The sequence below is a fragment of the Engystomops pustulosus genome, chromosome 2 (genome assembly GCF_040894005.1).
Source record: "Engystomops pustulosus chromosome 2, aEngPut4.maternal, whole genome shotgun sequence".
Taxonomy (NCBI): Eukaryota; Metazoa; Chordata; class Amphibia; order Anura; family Leptodactylidae; genus Engystomops; species Engystomops pustulosus.
The window spans coordinates 67,223,236-67,244,665 of record NC_092412.1 but is presented as its reverse complement, the minus strand read 5'-3'; the positions used below and the strand labels follow the sequence as shown (position 1 = coordinate 67,244,665).

General features: G+C 42.1%; 2 protein-coding genes across 4 annotated transcripts in view; both read right to left on the bottom strand.

The window, feature by feature from the left end:
- Window positions 1-1,450: 1,450 nt before the first annotated feature.
- PRKAG1 (protein kinase AMP-activated non-catalytic subunit gamma 1) lies at window positions 1,451-16,162 on the bottom strand. The gene is made up of 13 exons (XM_072135133.1): window positions 16,062-16,162; window positions 11,502-11,556; window positions 11,318-11,418; window positions 11,162-11,243; window positions 11,022-11,080; window positions 9,580-9,625; window positions 7,417-7,471; window positions 7,205-7,331; window positions 6,954-7,119; window positions 5,290-5,327; window positions 5,062-5,208; window positions 2,290-2,383; window positions 1,451-2,207 (listed from the first exon to the last, which is right to left on the bottom strand). Exons 1-13 carry the CDS (start codon window positions 16,068-16,070, stop codon window positions 2,191-2,193), a joined length of 996 nt encoding a protein of 331 aa, XP_071991234.1. The 5' UTR covers window positions 16,071-16,162; the 3' UTR covers window positions 1,451-2,190.
- Window positions 16,163-16,267: 105 nt separating this feature from the next.
- Window positions 16,268-21,430, bottom strand: part of KMT2D (lysine methyltransferase 2D) — a 70,976-nt gene continuing 65,813 nt past the window's right edge. For all 3 annotated transcript variants that reach the window (XM_072135130.1, XM_072135132.1, XM_072135131.1), the window contains 6 exons: window positions 21,073-21,209; window positions 20,742-20,872; window positions 20,175-20,460; window positions 19,997-20,070; window positions 19,512-19,620; window positions 16,268-18,923 (listed from right to left, as the gene is read on the bottom strand). In XM_072135130.1, coding sequence (XP_071991231.1) covers window positions 18,831-18,923; window positions 19,512-19,620; window positions 19,997-20,070; window positions 20,175-20,460; window positions 20,742-20,872; window positions 21,073-21,209 — 830 coding nt within the window. In that variant the 3' untranslated portion in view covers window positions 16,268-18,830. The remainder of the gene's footprint in view (window positions 18,924-19,511; window positions 19,621-19,996; window positions 20,071-20,174; window positions 20,461-20,741; window positions 20,873-21,072; window positions 21,210-21,430) is intronic.

Sequence of the window (21,430 nt, the reverse complement as noted above, 5' to 3'; positions counted from 1 at the left end):
CCCCGGACCTCCCTAAGCCGCTCACTCAGTGCTATGCTCTCCTACAAGAGCAAAAGTCCAGACCGTTTGATAGAGCCCGTGAACGCTGGAGACAGGATATCCCTGACCTGTCGGATGATGACTGGAGGGAGGTCGAACTGTCCTACTTCACATCTGTAGTGAGTGCGAGGGACTTCCTGATCCAATCTAAATTCCTCCATCGAGTATATTTCACCCCTGCTAGATTATTCCGCATGGGAGCAATGCCCAATGACCTTTGCTTTCGCTGTCAGGCTGATGTCGGATCCTTCCTGCACTGTGTCTGGTCCTGCCCTAGGGTTCATGTCTTCTGGTCCGAAGTGCTGGAATTCCTAAATCTACACTTTGACTTCCCACGTTTACTGTCTCCCTCTGTGTGTCTCCTCGGCATCATAAATGAGGTTGTCAATGGCCACTATGACAAAATTTTCTTTAGGTTTGTCTTATACTACGCCCGTAAAGTGGTGGTGATGACCTGGAAGGACCAGGAGCCCCCTCCATTAAAAAGATGGATATTACTCATTAACAGTGTCATTCCCCACTACAGATCCCTGTATGCCAACAGGAAGTGTCCCCAGAAGTTTGACCGCATCTGGTCCAGATGGTGCGCGACTCCCCATACAGCCTTATAATCACATGTGATTTATACTCCTCTCCATGATGAAGGAGACTGAGCGTGCTGGTATGTGTGTGTGTGTGTGACTGATTGTCTATGTGTCAATAGTTATTTGTGTTATATCAAGATGTCTGGCTACAGTATCCTGCTGTCATTTACTGTGTAATATCCCTCAGTTAGTTTTGGAACGCAGCAAGAACCTGACTGTTACCATGGCTGTTGTATAATAATCCTGTAATGGGGGGAAGGAAATATGTAACAGACAATCTTGTTCTTCGGTTTTGTTTATTTTAATTGTATAAAACTTCAAAAATTGCAAAAATAAATACTTTAAAAAAAAAACTATTTGTTTTCATCCTTTTGGTGGAAGTAGAAGTTATTTTACATATGTATATGGGAATTTCCTGCTAATACTACTGACACAACTGCAAGCCTTTATTGTATGCTTTTATATAGATTGAAGGAAATCTACCATCAAAATAATGAATTATACACTTACTCATCGATCCAGGCACCGTGACTGTGGTAATATTCTAATGCAGGTTATCCATGGCCTCCTTCCTTCTAAACTCGACTTTTAAAATTAGGTTAGATTCACTCTGTGGACACTGCTTCAAAGCTTTTCTTTGTTCAATACCAGAAATTAAGTATCTGGTCTCAAGCAAAACCAATTCACACGCCCTAAAATCTAAATGGAGTTACATGGATCCAGGATGTGGAGTTCCACCTACTTTTGTTATAACATATCACCGTCATTTCACATCGGATATACATTGTGTTGTGGATAAAGCCCACCAAGAAAACATCACAAACCAATTAGGAAAAAAAGTGAATTTTATTCATTGTATATAATTATCGGGACATAACGTGTCCACTTTGGGAACATGAAGGGCACAAAACATGTAATAAATCTCCTGGCCACATTTCAGAATTAAGGAAATCTATACTGAATGCAAACAGAATCTACATAGTCCGAAAAGGACAGTGGAATGAAAATCTAAAAATTGGAAAAGAAAAAATGGCGTGTCATGCGTCAGTCAAGTAAAAAGTATATACAAACTTTTGTAAAAAAAAAACTGTGATGTGGCCCTGACGCTAGATGTTCCACATACAGTATACTATGGGACTTCACAGGATATGAGTGCCCCGATATTATACATCAGCCAAACCAGATGAATTTGCCAAAACATCAGGTCATCTCCATTCTGTTCTCTAAGGATACTGTGTAAAAATGCTTTATAATAGTAGAAAGTAGTGCCATGTACATAACAATGTTCAGGTGACTCTGCGCGAGCCTTCAATACTGTGTACTTGCCATGGCTGGTCTAGCAGGCCTTCACAATTCTCATATTGTTGGCCCATCTTTAGTAATGCCCTAAAGTATTGCTTGTGATCAATTCTGCAGGTACAGGATTTTCGGCCTCCTCAGTTCTCTGCCAGATCAATTGAAGGATATTCAGTTTATTGCTATCTGGATTCTAGACCTGAAAAAGTGCTGGGACTTTGTGTACATCACTATACTGCAGAGCGGAGGTTATGGGACGCAGCCAGGACGGTCATGGACTCTTCACACCTGAGGAATTAGACAAGATAAATATCAGGAGACAACACTAAATATACTCTGCACCATCCACAGACATTCAGTGATCCCTCACCTCCAGTGGTCAGAACCAGACACTGTAGAATATCAGAGAGAGACACGATGCCTTTGGCTACATCATTGTCATCCACCACCACCAGCCTGTGCACCTAAGAAGATAAGCAACAATCATTAGGAGATGGGGACATATGACGCCATTTCCACGCACTCTCTGGAGTAGCATTTCAGTGCATGATCAATATTAAGATAAGATAAGATTTTCATTCAGCATTTAATAAAGGATTTATGAATACTTAAAATAACCCCCCTAAACTAAATATATTTTCATAAACTGCCATTAGAGAGCATTGCCTCTATCCCTTCATTGTACCTCTGCATGCCTGTAAACTTAAGCAATGAGGTCCTAAAGCTGTATGCAAATGACCTGTGAAATGTCCAATGAGTCATTAGCATATTCAAGCTGTCCTCCTTATTCATGAGTGGGAGGTACAGCCACACCCCCAGTGCTTGACTGACAGCCTGTATAATGATGTGAGGCTGTATAATGATGTGCTTCCTGGTGCTGGTGGCCACGCCCCCTGTGTGTGTATAGGAGAGATACAACAGCTCCAGGCTGCAGCCATGTTATAGCAGAACATGTCAGGTACTTGTGTAGCTGATGTCTGTGTCTCTGTGTATTAGGAGGATGCAGCATGTCAGCAGATGCAGCACACACATTAGCAATGCTTTACTATACATTACACACAGACATGAGCAGGGGGAGGAGAGGAACGGGGAGTGAACAGGGGTGACATCACTGCCTCTGACCATGTGACTAGCCTCATTTACATAAATAAGAATAGATGATTTTATAATGATTAATGTATGAAATAACTAGATAATGGCTGGAATGGGATCCTTGTGAGCTGCTCCAACAGGTAGTAGTGACAGGACAAGTGACAGACCTGATGACAGGTGTCCTTTAACGGGATCCTGTCAGTAGAATTTAACCTATTAACCCTTAAAGGACAGAGCCTTTTTTTCGATTTAGCGTTTGTTTTTTACTCCCCTCAATCCTAAAGCAATAACTTTTTTATTTTTACGTTTACAGAGATGTGTTATGGCTTGTTATCTGCGGGACAGATTGTACTTTTTAGTGACACCACTTAATATTCCATGCAATGTGCTGGAAAACTGGAAAAAAAAATTCCACGATCTCTGAACAGAGTGGTTTTGCTGGAAAAAAAAACTATTATAAAATTATGATAATGAGGCTGTCTCTTCTTACCCAAATTATGCACTGCTCCAGCCTTGTTCTGCCCAGCATAAGCCGAGAATACCTCATCACTGTCTTGTCCCTGACAGGCAGGAGTAATCATTTGCTGCACCAACCCTTAGTTGTTGTGTAGGAGTCATCCAGCTCAGATTGATTAGTCCTGTCTGGACAGTTCAGGCAGCTCTTTTATGTACAAAGGCCAGTCTTCACCCAGCTTTCCTGAATTTTACAATTATTTTTGAGCTAAACCACTAGGTTCGTGGATTAAAGGACATGTACCACCAGGATTAAGGATTGTAAACCAAGCACACTGACATGCTGTTGTGCTCCCTCCTGGCAGGATCTGCTCTTCTTTAAGCTTCTTATTCCCAGATCCTGCCAGAAGGGGCGCACACCAGCATGTCAGTGTTCTTGGTTTACTCTCCTTCATCCGGGTGGTAGTTTTCCTTTAAACAAGATATGTTTCTGCATCACGGTTGCTACAGAATTCTGAAGGTATGTTTGGTTCACAATACATAAAAACAAATGGTAAATTTCCTTTAATTTCAAATGAAATCTACCATCAAAATTAAGAATGATCGAATGATCAGGGGCACTTACTCATAGATCCAGGCACCGTGACTGTGGTAATCTTTTTATATTTATTATCCATGGCTTTTATCTTCTAAAAATCAACATTAAAAATTATGCTAATGAGCCTGAGGAGCTACCCTAACCCCTTATGTGATCTGGATTTACAAGCTGTTACATTGCCCCACCATTACTTCCTCAGCAGTTGTACAGTGAGCACTTCCTGCTGTATTGTCAGTGAGGGAGCAGCGGGACGAGAAATTGCAAGAGCCTCTAAAGCCAGATCACAGAGGGGCTAGAGTATGCTCATTACCATAATTTTCAAACAGGAAGGAGGCCATGGATAACAAATATGGAAGAATGCCACAGTCTCGGTGCCTGGATCTACGAGGAAGTGTTCCTTATATCATGTATATCATTCATGTAACTGCAATAGCCAATCACTTGTCTCATGTACAATACATGACTTCCAGGGCCAGTGATTGGCTGCAGCCATCACATAAATGATGAAAGTCACCAACGCCGCAGGCCCTAGATGCACATGAACTAGGGCACTAGCGGACACAACTTCACTTACATTGAATACTTTCATAGGGGCAGATTTATAAAAAGTGTCCTAAGGTTAGACAGTGCAGAGTTAGACTAGAGAGTCTTATTCTGCACCAGATTCATGTAAGTGTCTGGTGCCGGATGATAAATCTGGTGTAGTATAAGACTGTCTAGTCCTACTCTGCACCTCCTATCAGTTGGCTTACTTTACGCCAGAAAATTAGGACACAGTTCTGTCGGATTATCAGTATTTGTGGCGCAATGACTTTTTTGATGTGATGCAATGCCCCCTTTTCAAGGCTGCGCCCCTTTTGTCGAGCTAGTCGCAGGAGAGCCAGAAAACTGTCTAAAACCTTTAAAAATGTGGTGCAGACAGTTTTTTAGTGCAAACTACGACAGAATTCTGTCTCCCCCATTGTTGTCCTGAAAACATTCCCTTACATCACACATTACCTCTGCTTCCACAAGGCGGTTTATAATAGTTTCAAGAGTTTCGTGCGGGTAACACTTAAGTACACCCTCAAAGTAATGAGAACGATGTCCAAGAGCCTTCGTCACAGTGATATCCAGATTGTTGTAGGTTTTCTCAGCTGCTAAATTCTAGAAAGTGATAAAAGTAAACCTTATAACATATGAATGGGTACAAGGATTAAACATCTGTAAAAACTGAAAAGTACTCACTATGACATCAAATTTGGAATAGATATCCACTACCCGACCTGCCAAGACACAATCATGACATCAAGGAACTTAGTAAAACGCCATGAGATGGCTCTATAAGGATTCCATTTTGGAAAATTATATACAGGAGGTTCCTGACTTACAGACGACCCCTAGTTACAAACGTACCTCTGGATGTTGGTAATTTACTGTATTTTAGCCCTAGGCTACAAGATCAAAAGGAGTCTGAAAGTATCGTATATACTCGAGTATAAGCCGAGTTTTTCAGCACAAAAAATATGGTGGAAACCCCAACTCGGCTTTTACTAAAAAAATTAATACTGTACTCACCTATATGCTGCGACGTAGGGGCTGGCAGGCTATATGCTGCGACGTAGGGGCTGGCAGGCTATATGCTGGGACGTAGGGGCTGGCAGGCTATATGCTGGGACGTAGGGGCTGGCAGGCTATATGCTGGGACGTAGGGGCTGGCTGTATACTGGGGGCAGGGGCTGGCTATATACTGAGGAACAGGGGCCGGCAGGCTATATACTAGGGGCATCAGCTGACTTGCTGTATAATGGGGACAGGGGCTGTATGGCTATATACTAGGGGACATGGGTTGGCTAGATATATACTGGAGATGGGAGGGGGGGGGGAGTAGATAGCTATATACTGGGGGGCAGGGGGTTGGCCAGCTATATACTGGCTGGAGGCTGTGATTAGTGCATTTCCCACTCTAGGCTTTTACTCGAGTTTTCCCAGTTTTTTGTGTTAAAATTAGGTACCTTGGCTTATACTCAAGTATATACGGTAAGCTTTATTGTTACTACTGATTCTTATGACAATCCAACAATTTTAAACTCCTATTGTCACAGAGACGAAAACATTTTTGTCAGGAGTTACAATTATAAAATATACAGTTCCGACTTACAGACAAATTCAACTTAGGAACAAACCTATTTAAACTCCTATTGTCACAGAGACGAAAACATTTTTGTCAGGAGTTACAATTATAAAATATACAGTTCCGACTTACAGACAAATTCAACTTAGGAACAAACCTACAGAATCTTGTATGTAATCCCGGAACTGCCTTTTTTTTTTTACTGGAAATTCTCTATTGAGCTTTTATACAAACAAGCAAATAATATAATTTGTTGCAGTAAATATACCAGGCAGCACCTCCATGTTTTATAGGTACAACTAACAACATAGTTTTCCCACAAGCGCCTGGTGTTTAGCAGTGGTTGAAACATCTCATTTGTGCTGACAGCAAAACACACAGCACAGCTGTCAGCTCTATCCCAACTCCCTCATAAATATTCTACATATTGTCATATTCACCTATGCTGTCCATTTATGGGTGAGGGCTATAGGTGAGACCCGCACTTTTCTCCGAGAACAGGGGTTCACTCACCGCTTCCCGAACTAACGGAGAGTTTGCTGGACACGTGCGGCCACTCTCTTTTCATGTTAATGAGAGCCACAAATTTATATGTTTGCCAATTTTGGGTGGCCGTGGGAAAGAGGGCAACGCCAATTCTTAAGATGTCACTCATTTACTAATCAATTTTTACCAGCTACCTGCTTTACCAAGCAGGTGATCTTAAAGGTTGTAACTGTAAAATAGAAAAGACTGCATTTTGCTATTAAATTTCCATACATAAAATACATGTATTTACCAGAATCATCCACAATTGGCAAAGCAGAGACCCGACGCTGCACAAAAATACCCAAAGCAACATATACAGGAGTGTTGGGATGAACCTTTGCTATGTTATCGTAAGTGCCAATCTTTAATTCCCCCAACGTTTGAGTCACAAAACTCGGCTTCTCCATTTCAGACATCTGTGGAGAAAATCAGGCAGTAAGACACTAAAGACAACACAGAACTAAAGACGCAATAACTGATGAAGAACGGAGATGGACTTACAAACAGCTTGAGGAATTTAAGGATGCGTTTGTGTGTTAATATATACAATGTATTTCCAGAGTCTGGAGAAATGACTGGAAGACGATGAATACGGTTCTTTATCAAGGATGAGACTGCATCAAACAAGCTGATGGATAGAAGAATAATACATGTACAATGCAAGATTTGTAACCTTCGTGCAGAACACAAACTGGCACCACACTGCTCCTCACCTGGCACTGGGCGATATGCTGACCAATGGCTTGAAGGAATCTTGCAAGTAAACTTCTGAAAATAGTTTAAAAAAATTTTTTAAAAGCTCAGTCATGTGCCTTTAGGATAAAAGACAGAATTTGTCCACCCATGGTGCCCAGTGACCACACACCAATGACTCTCTCGTGCCTGGTTTATCACATGGCCATTGGTTGCTAAGAGTGGTTGGGACTTCGTGTATGGGCAGCCTCATACGATTACAACTCTATACTATCAGGGAACCTGTCAGGGGAAAGTGATCTTCTAAACCACTACCAGTACATTGAGAAGCATCTTCACACCTTCCAGATTATATTTCTATCATGGCCCAACGTGATGGCATCATCCACAAAATAAACTTACTGGTAGTGGTTCATTAGGTCAATTTCTGCTCACAGGCATCCTTTAACTCTTTCCCTGCCAGGGACAGCCTCCTTGTTGGCAAAGGATGTATGAGATGCGTCCTGGATTCTAGGAGCCATAACTTAGACAATTATAGGTACGATTTTTAAATACATAAATCACACCAGACCCCAGTAATTTTTACAATATTTTTAAATCCCTGGCACTTAGAAACACAATCATAGATTCATATGAAAGAGGAGATTCGCCTCTTTCAGTGTAAACAAATTATTGTTATTCGTTATAGCCCTCTGAAGTGTGCTCCTCCTTCCAGCTCCTTGGCCGGCAGGAGGAGGGTGCACAGAGAAGCTTCTCACAGCTGACAAAAATATGGACTTTATCTGTAGTTTTGTAAAGCAATAATATGAACTAATGTTCACGTTTTTCACCCTATCCTACACAAAACAATCAAAGAGCACACTTGATCTCTGATTTTCATATGCGGAGCAATTGTCAACATTTAATCGTATTGTGGCTACATATTATAACCGCGATCCAGAACTTGTCCAAAAAGGTTGAACAAAAAACACACAGCTTTTAGTATTTCCCAGCACCAGTGCATTGTTTATACCTATGTTATGGTGTTCTAACACAAATTCGAATGAACTGTGGAAGGTTCCGGTACTGTGCTGCTAATAAAAGGGCTCACATATGATACCCACCTAAAAGTGACCTCTTATCTCATAAGCTTGGTTTATGGATATATATATTTTTTTAATTTGGATAAAATGTTGTGTAAGGCATTATATAACAATATATCGGAGTGAACCTCAGTGCTATTTTTTTTTTTCAAAAACGGTTTGTCACGCCCCGTGGAATTAACATTTCCTATGCTGCATATTTTGGTGAATATACACATGTGAGGTATGCTTTATCTACTCACATATTACAGTTTTTATATAAGTATTATGGATTTGTACACATTCTAGTGGAAATTTAGAATTTTGATGTAATTTTTGCATTTTATCACAGTTTGCTGAAAAGTTGCATGAAGGCGGTTGTGTGTATTAATTAAAAAGTTATTTTTGTATAGATGGTAGGCTTTGATTTCTGAAAAAATTTTTTTTTTTTACAGAATAGGAGCTTTCCACTTTGTGTGTTACTGATATTAAAACACATTTGGGGATTGGAAAATATTGCATTGCTTTTGTTTTAGCATTTTTGAGAGTGTTAACTGTTGTTGATGTTGGGTGGGGTAATTTCGGTTTTATCTGCAAATGTCAAAACTGTAAAAATGTCTCTGGCCAATAATACAACAAAATTTCCAAAAAAGCCTGGCAGGGGAAGGATTAATTCATGTGAAATGCATCTGAAATTGCTCATGCTTTTTGAATTTTAGTTTATTGGTTACTAATGCACTAATGAACTTTGCTGGTCGAAAGATTTCATGCGGTGTACCGTATGTATCTTTATACTGCAGCTGTTAGTTTCTTTTCTGCGAGTTTTAGACTCCAAATTTGCCCCATTTTTGTACCTAAAAAGTTGCAAAACAGAGCATGCGGAACCCAGACTTACTTTCGCAGCTAATATTTGGGACTAAAAAGTTGCTCACCGAAACAAAAAGTCATAAAAGTGAGACTAAACAGGCAAATTATTACAAAAAAACGTGAGATACATTGCAATAAGCAATGATTAACTTCAGGAAACTTGAAAAAGTAGCAGTCGAAAAACTATGATACATGTGCACCGTTACCTTAAGTTATAATCTTTTGCCAAATATTAACCAAAGAGCCAACACTCACCTCTCCAGGTCTCTATCTTATGCTCCTCCAGCTCATATATCTGCACCTGATAACACAGAACAAAGTCATAGTTTAACCACTCATCAATACTACATTCTATAACAAGTCACTCCCAAGTCAGACTATGGACAGTAATCTCTCTGAACGATATCCGCTGTATACAGAGCCAGACGGGTGTCACACTGGTAAATGTACAATCACACAGCCATTTTATGCTCTGTATTTAAGTAAAAAAAGAACAGCTCTAAACTATTCATTTGTCTTCATTAGTTTCTTTCTGAAGATTTCCCTCCTGGATGTGGTGTAAGAATACTGACCACAATACTGTTCTGTGAATACAGCTTTAGGGCTCACTCACATGGCCGTATAGGCCGGTAATGGGTGCACGGCACTGTACAGGAGCGGTACATCTTTTCTCGGCATACGCACCGTGCGCCATATAACCCTATGGAGCGGGTCGGGGGTTAGTGCTCATCCTCTCCACCTCCTCTCCTGGGCGCCGACATGTGTGTCTGAATGTAGCCTTAAGGTGGACATATGCCAAGGAAATGAGCAAGAAGAGTGAAGGTCCAAGGAGATGTCACTATGCTTGTACATGTGATGGCTGAGCAACAAATAGGTGTAATTTTAATATTGCCTGGGTTTTCTAGTAAGCCTTGAAAATCCCTTTAACATTGATATTGCTTTGCTGTAAATGCAAAACCTTGGTATCAAAAGTTGTGACATATAGAATAAGCTAAAATAAAGGTGCATTGTGACATCCAGCAGTCTAGATGAGAGACAGATAAGATAGATAGTGGGTAGATAATGTGGTCCCTAAAAAACACAGCCAGAGCTATGAGAAAGTAAGTCCTCCCTCTAAGTCAACAGTAACTGATAATAAATGGAAGGTCTTCCTTTTGCATCACTATTCAGCTCTGCTCCTATAATGGAAAATAAAAAATGTTTATTGCTGACAGTGTAAACTTAGCCTAGACCACATAGGAAATGGCTCTACAGGGTAAATGAAAGGGCAGAGTAAGAGGACGGAGAAAGACACAGAAAGGAAACGGTAGATGTGTCAGCAAGGAGGATGATGAGGATAAGATTGCTGGAAGAGGACGGGTCAGTCTATTTTTAGCAAATGTTGGGGATTTCTCCTTTTGATAACAATTCTGGGTCATCTCCTCTTATATCTATAAATGTAATATCCCTTGTAACAGGCGACAGAGGACACGCCAATCAAGAAAGACACAGATTTAATTTATACATTTATAGTAGGAATAACAGAGGAACAAATCTGTTATGGAAATAGGTGACCCAAAATCAATAAATTAAATTGCTCAACTGACAAGTGTGAAAGGCTGACAAGCCCTCCTCAAACAGAAGGAGCCCACCGAAATGACTGACAGTGTGGAGAGACTGTGGATGGTTACCAAAGATTCCCAGGAATGACAACTTACCATGGAAGATTTGTAGTAACGGTGAAGAATATTAATAAAGTCTGTGATGGTAAGCATACCTTTATTGAAAAAGCAATAAAATACAATCAAGACATGCTTTCTCCAATGCAAGGGATTATTATATCAGTCCAGTGACCTACCCACAAAGCTCTGCTTCTTGCTGTCCCACAAGGGGGCTGCTCTCACACCATTACTGACCAGTGCAAAGAAGGCCTTCTTCACCTGCAAGACATAAGGCAACTTACAGCACAAAGTACCAACCGCCGGGACCTGCAAGACAGGACACATCTGCTCACCTGCAAAGAGGTATCAAAGACCACCAGCTTCGAACTGATGGGGATAAGATCATAGCATTTGTGGTTCTTCATAAACCGGGTGTACACTTCACTGTCCAACTCTGAGGATTAACACAAAAGAGGTATTTAATCCCAAAATTTCCCTATAATATCACTGGCTGAACAAGACACCAAACTTCCTTACCTTCAGAAGGGGAGACACATTTTCCTTCATCGCTGTTTTGCATTACAACACAACCCTGAAATATAAAAAGATCACTATGAAAGATCATCTGCAGGTTTCCTCCAAAACTACATGACCCAGGGAGGGGCAGTTTCTTATAGATATATTCTCTAGGAGAAGACTAGCAATTAGAAAGCCCAGGGTGAACCTTATAGGGATTGGCAAAATGAGATGCTGCTCATGAATAAACAGTAGGGGAGGAATGGTATTAGCAGCAAGGCGCAAGAGGCTGCAGCAGGCGCTCTACAACTTCCTTTAGGCCGGGATCTTTGGTGGGCGGAGCTAATGAGGCCACACCCTCCCTCTTCACCCAGGACTACAGTGCTGAGAGGCTGAGGCCTATAGTTCCCGGGACTCCTGTAGCAGGGGCTGAGCTGAGCAGTTACATCAGGGACATGTGAGAAGCTGAGAGAGCTGTGGCCCATAGTCTCCTTCAACGGGGAAGCTGCTCGGTGCATCAGGGACCAGAGATGAACGGACCCAAAGTGTAGGCTGTAAATACAGCCATTCTGGCAGTATGTCCGTTTCGGGAGGAACACGCTCAAACTGTGAACCCAAACCTACACTTCAGGTCTGCTCATATCTATCAGGTACATGTCTGTGAGAGGCTCGTGTGGTCCCCAAGTGAGCTGTGGCCCCATAGTCCTCAGGGGGGCAGCAGCTGGGGGGCTGAGCAGAGCAGTTACATCAGACACTCAGGCTACATAAAAGATGGGTTCTTTAGGTTTGTTCTTAAGTTGAATTTGTATGCAAGTAGGAACAAGTAGATTTTATCATTTGAAAATCACAGGAAATTTTTTTCTCTGGAGTTAAAAGTTTTGTGCTCTCAAGGTAACAAGGATTATCAATCCAACTTCATTACAGACACCTATAGCGAATCATTGCAGCCTGGGACTTACATCCAGAGAGCTTCACCAGAGGTCACAGTGGAGAGAGATCAGTCTGTAACTATGGGTCGTCTGTAAGTCAGGTGTCCTTAAAAGGGAACCTACCACCACGAATCTACCTATAAAGGTAGATCGGGTGGTAGGTGGATGTAAGGGTCGTGAGGATAGCTCTTTTTAGAGCTAATCCTCACGCCCCCGCTAACTTTTGGGAAACTTTATTGACCTAATATGTAAATTTCGTTATGCGGCTACTGGGGCGTGGAGTAGCCGTCACGAGGCTACACAGCGCGGCTACTCCACGCCCCAGTAGCCACATTACTCCTCCTACCCTGTTGCTTGCGGCGCGCAGCTCCTCGTAGTCCGTCATGCGCAGAACGCCGGCTGAGCAGTCCCAGCTCCGAGGCCGGAGCTACTGCGCATGCGCAGTAGCCGGCTTGCCGGACGAGGGCACGCAGCTACGAGGAGCTGCGCGCCGCACACAACAGGGTAGGAGGAGTAATGTGGCTACTGGGGCGTGGAGTAGCCGCGCCGTGTAGCCTCGTGCTGGCTACTCCACGCCCCAGTAGCCGCATAGCGAAATTTACATATTAGGTCAATAAAGTTTCCCAAAAGTTAGCGGGGACGTGAGGATTAGCTCTAAAAAGAGCTATCCTCACGTCCCTTACATCCACCTACCACCCGATCTACCTTTATAGGTAGATTCGTGGTGGTAGGTTCCCTTTAAGTCAGAAGTGTATCTGTGAGATGCCAATGGTCTCAGCAGGGTTATATATGGAAATACATGTATGGCAGACTTATATTCAGCCCTGCTGCATGATGTGGGTCAAAATTCCCAGAAGTAGGTCCACAACATATGTTATTAATAGGTTTTAGGGGAAAACCCCCATAATTGCTACAGATTCTCAATGTAAAAAGCTATGGTAAAATTGTGCCCCCAATGCAGGTCATGTAAGGCCCCATGTACTTAGCAAAGATCGGCTGGCGCCGCTGCTTGCAGCCTATATGACTTTGGGGTGCGAGTACCTCCAGGTCCAGGGTATTGCTGCAATTTATAGTACAATACACAAGATTGGGGTTTCATTGCTCATACTAGTGTAGTAGGTTTTGGTAACACACAAGATTTGTTTAAAGGGGTTATCCGAGTTAACTAATAATTTAGGGTCAAGCTATTTAAAAATAATAAACTTGTATTTACCTCCTCCAGCGCCGCTGATGTCCCATGCCGTGGTCTGTCTGATCTGTGCCCCTGTTTATTTACAAGGGCAAAGAAGCTGGGCACAGGGATATTCCGGCAGGCGATGTGACCGGCTCCTCCCATCCGTCCCCATCTCTCCGCATTGTAAGCGCTGGATGGTGTCGGATGGGAGCTTCCGGCCGGCGCACAGATCAGACGGACCGCGGGACATTAGTGGCGCCAGAAGAAGCAAATACATATTACCCCGTATTTTTCTCACTATAAGACGCAATGGACCATAAGACGCACCAAGGTTTTAGAGGAGGAAAAATAAAAAATATGTTTTTTCCCCAAATAGTATGCTAAATATTTAATAAAGTAACAGTAAAGTAACTGGGCGATGCAGTGCAGCCATGTTCCTGTTTGGAGAGGACACCGCTGTCTATCTTTAGACAGAATTATACGGACACTTAGTCATTGGGTCTCAAGAGTTACCATGGCTGTATAGGTATGAGTATAGGTAAGAAATGCTCACAAGAGCTTACAATCTATGAGGAGGAGGGGGACAGAGGAGATGTCAGTGCTTGTACAATGGTCACAAGAGCTTACACACTATGAGGAGGAGGCACAGGAGGGGACAGTGCTTGTACAATGGCCACAAGAGCTTATAATCTATGGGGAGGAGGGGACAGTGCTTGTACAATGGCCACAAAAGCTTACAATCTATGAGGAGGAGAGGACACAGGAGATGACAGTCCTTGTACAATGGCCACAAGAGCTTACAATCTATGAGGAGGAGACACAGGAGGTGACAGTCCTTGTACAATGGCCACAAGAGCTTGGTCTGTGGGGTAAGGTACCTTTACAAGACAGCAGCCACTACATACCAGGCAACAAGTGGTTAAGAGTGTGAGAGCAGAGACCTGGGGGATGGGAGCACTAATCACTTATCTGATTCTGTTGGGAGAGAAGTTACAGGTCAGACACTGCACACAGCTCTGTACAGGCAGCCTTCATCTTCTCTCTGAGCCTCCTGGGCTACTTACAAGCCGAGCAATGCCTTTCTCCTCCCCCCTCTCTCTCTCCACTGCTGCTGCGCTCCTGCTCTGCTACAAAGCTTTGTATCGGTGCCCTGAGGCTGGCAGAGCGCAGCGGGCTGCCGTCCTCCATACCCTCCAGCAGTGGAAGGCTGAGAGGAGGAGAGGAGTGCAGCACAGAGCCGCTGCGCTTCACTGTGAAGTGCTGCGCTAACTGCCAGCATCAGCTGGATTCCCTCCTGCAGCTACATCCGGACTAAAAGACGCACCACTGTTCTTTCCCCATTTTCTGGGGGGAAAAAAAGTGCGTCTTATAGTCCAAAAAAATACTGTATGTTTAACTAGCCCGGCCCTAAATTATTAGTAAACTCGGATAACCCCTTTAAGAAATTTCTCACTGCCCAAATTATAGGATCGGCAGAAATCCCATGCTGAAGAATACACACCCGAAAGTAGATTTTCCTGGTGAGAGAACTCAAATTCCATTATGGGGGATGGATGCACCTGAAGAGAACCTGTCACCAGAGTTTACCTCATTAAGCTACTATTCCCCTCAGATAGAGGATGAAATGTCCTTTCTAGCATTGCCTCTATTATGTGATCTGTCACCGTTGATTATTTCAGTCCCCTTAGTAACTATTGTCACTAACTCTGCATCCACAATTGTAACCCGAGAGGGGAAACTGCACAGATCTGTCATTACACAATGGTCATAACCAGCTATGAAGAACAAGTTGTCTATCAAAGGTATAATACAGGGGAGAGGAGAGCTAGTCCCCCTGTATAGATGTTCTAATACAGGGGAGAGGAGAGCTAGTCCCCCTGTATAGATGTTCTAATACAGGGGAGAGGAGAGCTAGTCCCCCTGTATAGATGTTCTAATACAGGGGAGAGGAGAGCTAGTCCCCCTGTATAGATGTTCTAATACAGGGGAGAGGAGAGCTAGTCCCCCTGTATAGATGTTCTAATACAGGGGAGAGGAGAGCTAGTCCCCCTGTATAGATGTTCTAATACAGGGGAGAGGAGAGCTAGTCCCCCTGTATAGATGTTCTAATACAGGGGAGAGGAGAGCTAGTCCCCCTGTATAGATGTTATAATACAAGGGAGAGGAGAGCTAGTCCCCTGTATAGATGTTCTAATACAGGGAGAGGAGAGCTAGTCCCCTGTATAGCTGTATACCATGCAAGCTCTCCTCTCCCTGTATTATATATCTATACCCCCTGGTGGTCGCAAGCTTTGCCTGACGCCAATTGAAATATGCTGCCGCCCATTGACCGCATCACGCCGCCTCCTTTGATGAAAGCCGCAGAGACTAGCGGCAGTGAGGATCAGTCTATGAAAGTAATGTGCACGAGGTCGCATCCCGGAGCCGCCCCTGCCCACCATCATTAGGTCTGACGTTCAGCTGCAGTCAAGCTCTTACCGAATCCATTGCGGCCTCTTCATCAGATAGGAAACGACTTCCGCCCCGGTCTAAGTACACTTCCGCCAGGAGTATACGTCACATCCTGAGGGAAGTCAAGTGCCGCCCAGGCCGCCATCTTTAGTGGGGCACCATTAACCACTTAATAAAACATAGCGAGTACACGCAGAAGTACAGGATTGTCACAAAAGATCTCTACCACCTCCAAGTATTTAAAATGCATTTTATTTGTCCTTTAAAAACAAACCAAAAGAAGCAATTAAGCTTTTCTTACTTGCCTCTTTCACATAAATTATATACATTTCAAAATTATATTCAATACAAAACATGCCACGTACAAGTTTTTATTTTCTTTTGTTTTTTAAAAAAAGGAATAATTTTATGTTTTCTACGAAGGACTAGTCTTCTGTACAGAATCCTCACCGCACAAATTACAGCTCCCTATGGAATCTCGTCACAAAAGAAAGAGGAAATGGTAAAAGTAAAACCGGAAAAGAAAATTTGATGACCAAATAAAAACCAAAAACACAGCAAATTAAAGTGTTTATACAAGCAGGGAAGATTTGGGGGGGAGGGGGGATCAAGTATTTCAAGCATGGGTTTGGATTATAGTTTATATAGTTATATAAAAAAAAATTAAAAACTGTATAGGGTTTACCTAAAAGCTACATTACAATATTTTGTTTCTAGAATAATCTAACAGGGTCTGACATGGATGCTCCGTCAGCTTCCAATGAAAAGGTTGATGCTCTACCCAAAATGCATAAAAGTTTGGAGGGAAAAAAAAAAAAAAAACCTAAAGAAATGAAAAAAATGAGCGGATACATTAAATTTCAAATTTTCAGGCATTTTCATAGTGTCCAGTGGTTTCTCAATAATACGGTGTCCGACTATGCACAACATTTAATTTTTTATGTATTTTTTTTTTCTTCTATGGTATATTTACATTTCTCTTTATTTTGTACAATTTTGCAGCTTTTAAACAGTTGTGGAAGCAGCTTTGTGTTAAAAAGCAACAGCACTTAATTTCTATCATATTCACACTAGCTTTGATTTTAAATGCCCTTGGATGCTGATCGCCATTGATTCCTTTTTTTTGTGTTTTTTTTCTCTGTGCGCTCTGAACGTAAAAATCGCTCTATCTGCTGTGGTACAGCCACAGGAGGTCGGCAGGGTAGAAGTGGGTATAGGATTACGCTCCGCTCAAGTGCAGGAGGCAGTAACAGGTTCAGAAACAAATCTAGTCTGGAAGCCAGAGGATTGTGACCTACTCCGTTAAGAAGCTCAGATGTTTACCATAATTGAATAGGATTATTGATCACAAAGCATGTAGCATATTGCCATGATCTAGGGCACCATACCAGTCATAGAAAATGACCCTGTACTTCCCTCACAAGGCTGTAATACATAAATATAATTACATGTACAAATAAATAACACCCCTTCACCTAATCCCACCCCAAGTACTGTGCTAAAAAAAAAAAAAAAAAAAAAAAAAAAAAAGTCAGGATATGAATTACATATTGGAGAGAAGAACAGCAGCTTCAGAATAATGCAGGTGAAGAAAATGTAAAAATCATGTTCGGGAAAGACACAGCAGTGCATTTCTAAAACCAGAATTGAGAAAGCCCATTGCATCGGAACATACTAACATCCTATTTTTTTTTTTTACCTTTTTTTTCCTCTGGTGAGTCTTTACAGAAAATACTGTGTTTACTGGGGATCATGAAGCGCACAGATTCTTGAAAGAATATAAACCAAGGTAAACATACAGTCACATACATACATCATCTGCCTTAAAAGCAGTTTACTCTACCCCATCACAAGTTCGGTGTTTCTGCTACACTTCCAATTCCATGTACTGTATAGAGAAGGGCGAGGTTTCAGGCACAGAATAGGGGAGGAAATAGATTGCTTAGACCACAAGCCGGCAGTTAGCAGAAAACCTGCTCCTACCTGCTCAGAGCCCTATTTCATGGCTAAGAAGCAAGTCACGAAGCTTCAGATGGGGCAAGAAAAAAAAAGGGGGGGGGAGAGGGGTTTAAAAAATGACCGACGGGGATGGGTGGTTTATGTTTCCATTACAGTCCCATCAGGAGAGCTGTGTCCATGTTTATGAGGTGCTATCTATTTTAGATTGCCGTGGGAGTGTCACATATACACATTAGTATCCAACAGGCAGATGAGGTAGGTGCTGGCCAGGTGCCTCTGGGATTGGGTTGCTGTGACAGGTAACAGTCGAGGGACTGTCTCTTGCGCTCAACGAAAGCATCTCCTGTGCTCATTTTTCTGCAGTCTTGTGTGCTCTCTTTTGCGCTCGGAGGGTCCTGTAGATTTAGGATTGTCAAACTGCTTTGTTAACTAACGACTATTTTTTTCTCTTTTAATGCATTCTCATTTTTGAGAAGATAGCGCAAAATATTTCTTTATTTAGGTAAAAACGAAACGGGGAAAAAAATAACTTCCTTCCCAGTTAGAGAATTTGATACATGGAGGAAGAAAGCAGTGCTACACAAAACATTTGCCCAGCTAGAGAGTTAAAGGGAATGTTGTCTGCAGAAGGGCTTTCTCTTGCAGTTTCTTCCATCCACTACAGTAAAAGCCTTCAGACCATCACCACACCTTCCATTTCATGACGCATTAAGCTTTAGAAGAACATGATGATGTGATGGTAGAGACGCACATTGGTATTCTATGCGTAGCTCCTAGGCTTTCTGTAGAAAGGGCACATTATTGACGGTGACCGGAGGCGGCTGAAGTTCACCATGTTCAATTCATCCATTTGCGGCAGTTCCAGGCTCCGCAGTGACAGGGAATCTTGTGCTGATCATCTTCAAAGTCAAACTGGTAGTCATAGGTGAGCTAGAAACAAGGAAGACAAAGTTTGCAAAGTCTTTGAAGTTTAATTCACATTTAACGCCAAGAAAGAGAATAAAGTCAATGCGGCTGGTAAACTATAGCCTTCAGTTTATCATCAGCTACGGTATTCAGAATCTCCACATAACCGTGATATATACCCATAATCAAAAAGGCTTTTTGGCTCTTAAAATCCTTATTTTACACTATGAAGGTTCCAGAGTTCAAACCCCATCTGAGACGCATTATAAAATTTGTCTTTTACATGTGATGACAGGAAAGACTCTACAAGGTATGTGCAGAAAGATGCGCCAAAGTTTCTTAGGATTTTCTATACAGTAGAACAAATCAATATAAAAGTTAGTGGTCACTTATTTCTAGTAGAAGACCTAGACAAGCTCTAAAGTTCAATTAAAAGGCTTCATTTGTCTTGTAACTGAGGAGAATGTCTCGGCTGCATTAGATATAAAATAAGTAAATTACAGGAATAAAATAGTAAACTTAAAATTCCCCTCTCATTATGACCTAATGAGGTACACCATGTATTTTTTTCCCTTTCATTTATTAGCAAGGGGAAGGCGTGTAAACCCCTACCTCTTCTCCTTTTGGTATCCTACGGCTTGAGATGATGATGATTTTGTCTTCTTTGTCAAACGTGACTACCTCAGCAACACAGTTGGGGGCACATGAATGGTTAATGTACCTGCAATACCAGACAAAATGTTGAACGTCAGCTGCTGTTATTTGGAAAAGAAACAAGAAATTTGACAACCCAGACAACTTCAGCACTACAGAAATGCCCGAAGCAAACTCCAGAAATGGGTCAGCAGTAGGCCATTGTATTACAAAAGGTAAAAACGTCACAATAAAATCAGATTTTTTTTTACGCAGTGTGTAGATGTGATTTTATTAAATTCCATCCAATTTGCTTTGACTGTTAAATCACAGCAGGTAAGCTGTAGTCAGTTTGAGGGGTGGCTTACAAGTTACCATCTCACCTGTGGTGAAGAAAATTCTCCAAGTGAAAATATAGACAACAGTTTTGAAGTTCTTCTTTAGCCTACAACACACACTCTTACCTAGCAGGGCCACCAGTCAAAGTAGCATCAATCACATGCTCATTATTAATTCGGAACATGTAGATTCCACGGTTCTGTGAAGACAACAAGTGTGTTACGAGAATGGAGGGGGAAAAAAAAAAAGTGTGTTTTTTTTTTAAAGTTTGTAGACGCAAAGACATTTCCTGATCTTACACACCTGCTCTTCATAGATTTTCTCACGACGATTTGCAACTTCATTTCTTATGATGGTGCCGATGTATTCTATCACCATGGTGTGCTTCTCCAGATCTTTGGCAGCATAAAGCCCTAGTCCTTGAATTCGAGAACGAGCCAGATATACATTGCTTTTCCATTCTGTCTTCAGCCTGCGGTACTGGGATGACTTTGAGTGCACAAACTGCTTACTATAAGGTGTATTCGTCTCCCCTGTAAAGGTGCTCTGATAGGCTTTGGACATACTAGTGCTATTAAGAGTGTGAGGCCTGAAAGAAAAAAAGCTACTAAAATATACATAAAACAAGTAGAAAAAATAAAGTTAGAGCGGCCTGTATGCAAACATGCTAAACTAATGGAAACTGACCCTTGTGCAGGTCAGATTTCATGGACTGAGCACTGGAGTCGTTGCATCAAAGAGAAACATGATGCAAGGAGTCCCTGCCTTCCAAACTGCAGCACTGACACCTGCTGTTAACTGCACAAATTGAAAACTGTTGTCACATGTACAAATGCCAATTTTTTTTTGTATTCTTATTCCGATACTTACCGTTTATAGTGGGTCATGATCTTGGGCTCAGACCTGGCACAGCCAGTTGGGTTGATCATGAGCGGCAGCTCCATTAAAGGATGTCGACCATAACGGAAGAGATAGTTCTGACAATTCTCTACTCCAGGTAACTGCAATTAGGACACATAACGATTGGTTAGATTTACCTAAATAATCAACTTTGATATTTCCATTCCACAGCTAGAGAGAACACCTGGTGATTGCTTTACAATAAAGACTTTGAAGTATCATTTTTGTAGTATAACAACACTATGAGATCTATAGAGCTACAGTATAAAAATCATATTTTACATTTCCTGGAATGACTTACAGACTCGGCGATGCGCAGCACCGCATGCAATGTCAGTCCAAACATCTCTTCTCCCTTCAGATACTCTGGGAACAGGCGAAGCATTCCAGTTTCCCTCCTCATGCGAGCAACAGGCTCTGCAATACGATTCCAAAGTGCTGGGGGTGGATAGAGAACAGAATTGTTATAATAACAGCAGCTAAGAACAAGAGAATGATTACTTATAAATAGATGAAGAATATGCTTACATATACTAAGGCTACATTCGCACAACAGTTCATGGGACGTATATACGGCCGCTGTATATACATCCCCCATAGGCCGGCAATGGGTGCACGGAGCGGAAAGGTGCAGCACTGTACCCGGGGAAAAGATGGGA

Excerpts from the sequence above, each read along its gene's own strand:
- PRKAG1 (XM_072135133.1), bottom strand. Across the intron at positions 7,332-7,416 it reads AGCATATCGCCCAGTGCCAG|CTTGTTTGATGCAGTCTCAT; the intron begins GTGAGGAGCAGT and ends TCTATCCATCAG. Across the intron at positions 7,120-7,204 it reads TTAAATTCCTCAAGCTGTTT|ATGTCTGAAATGGAGAAGCC; the intron begins GTAAGTCCATCT and ends TTTTCTCCACAG.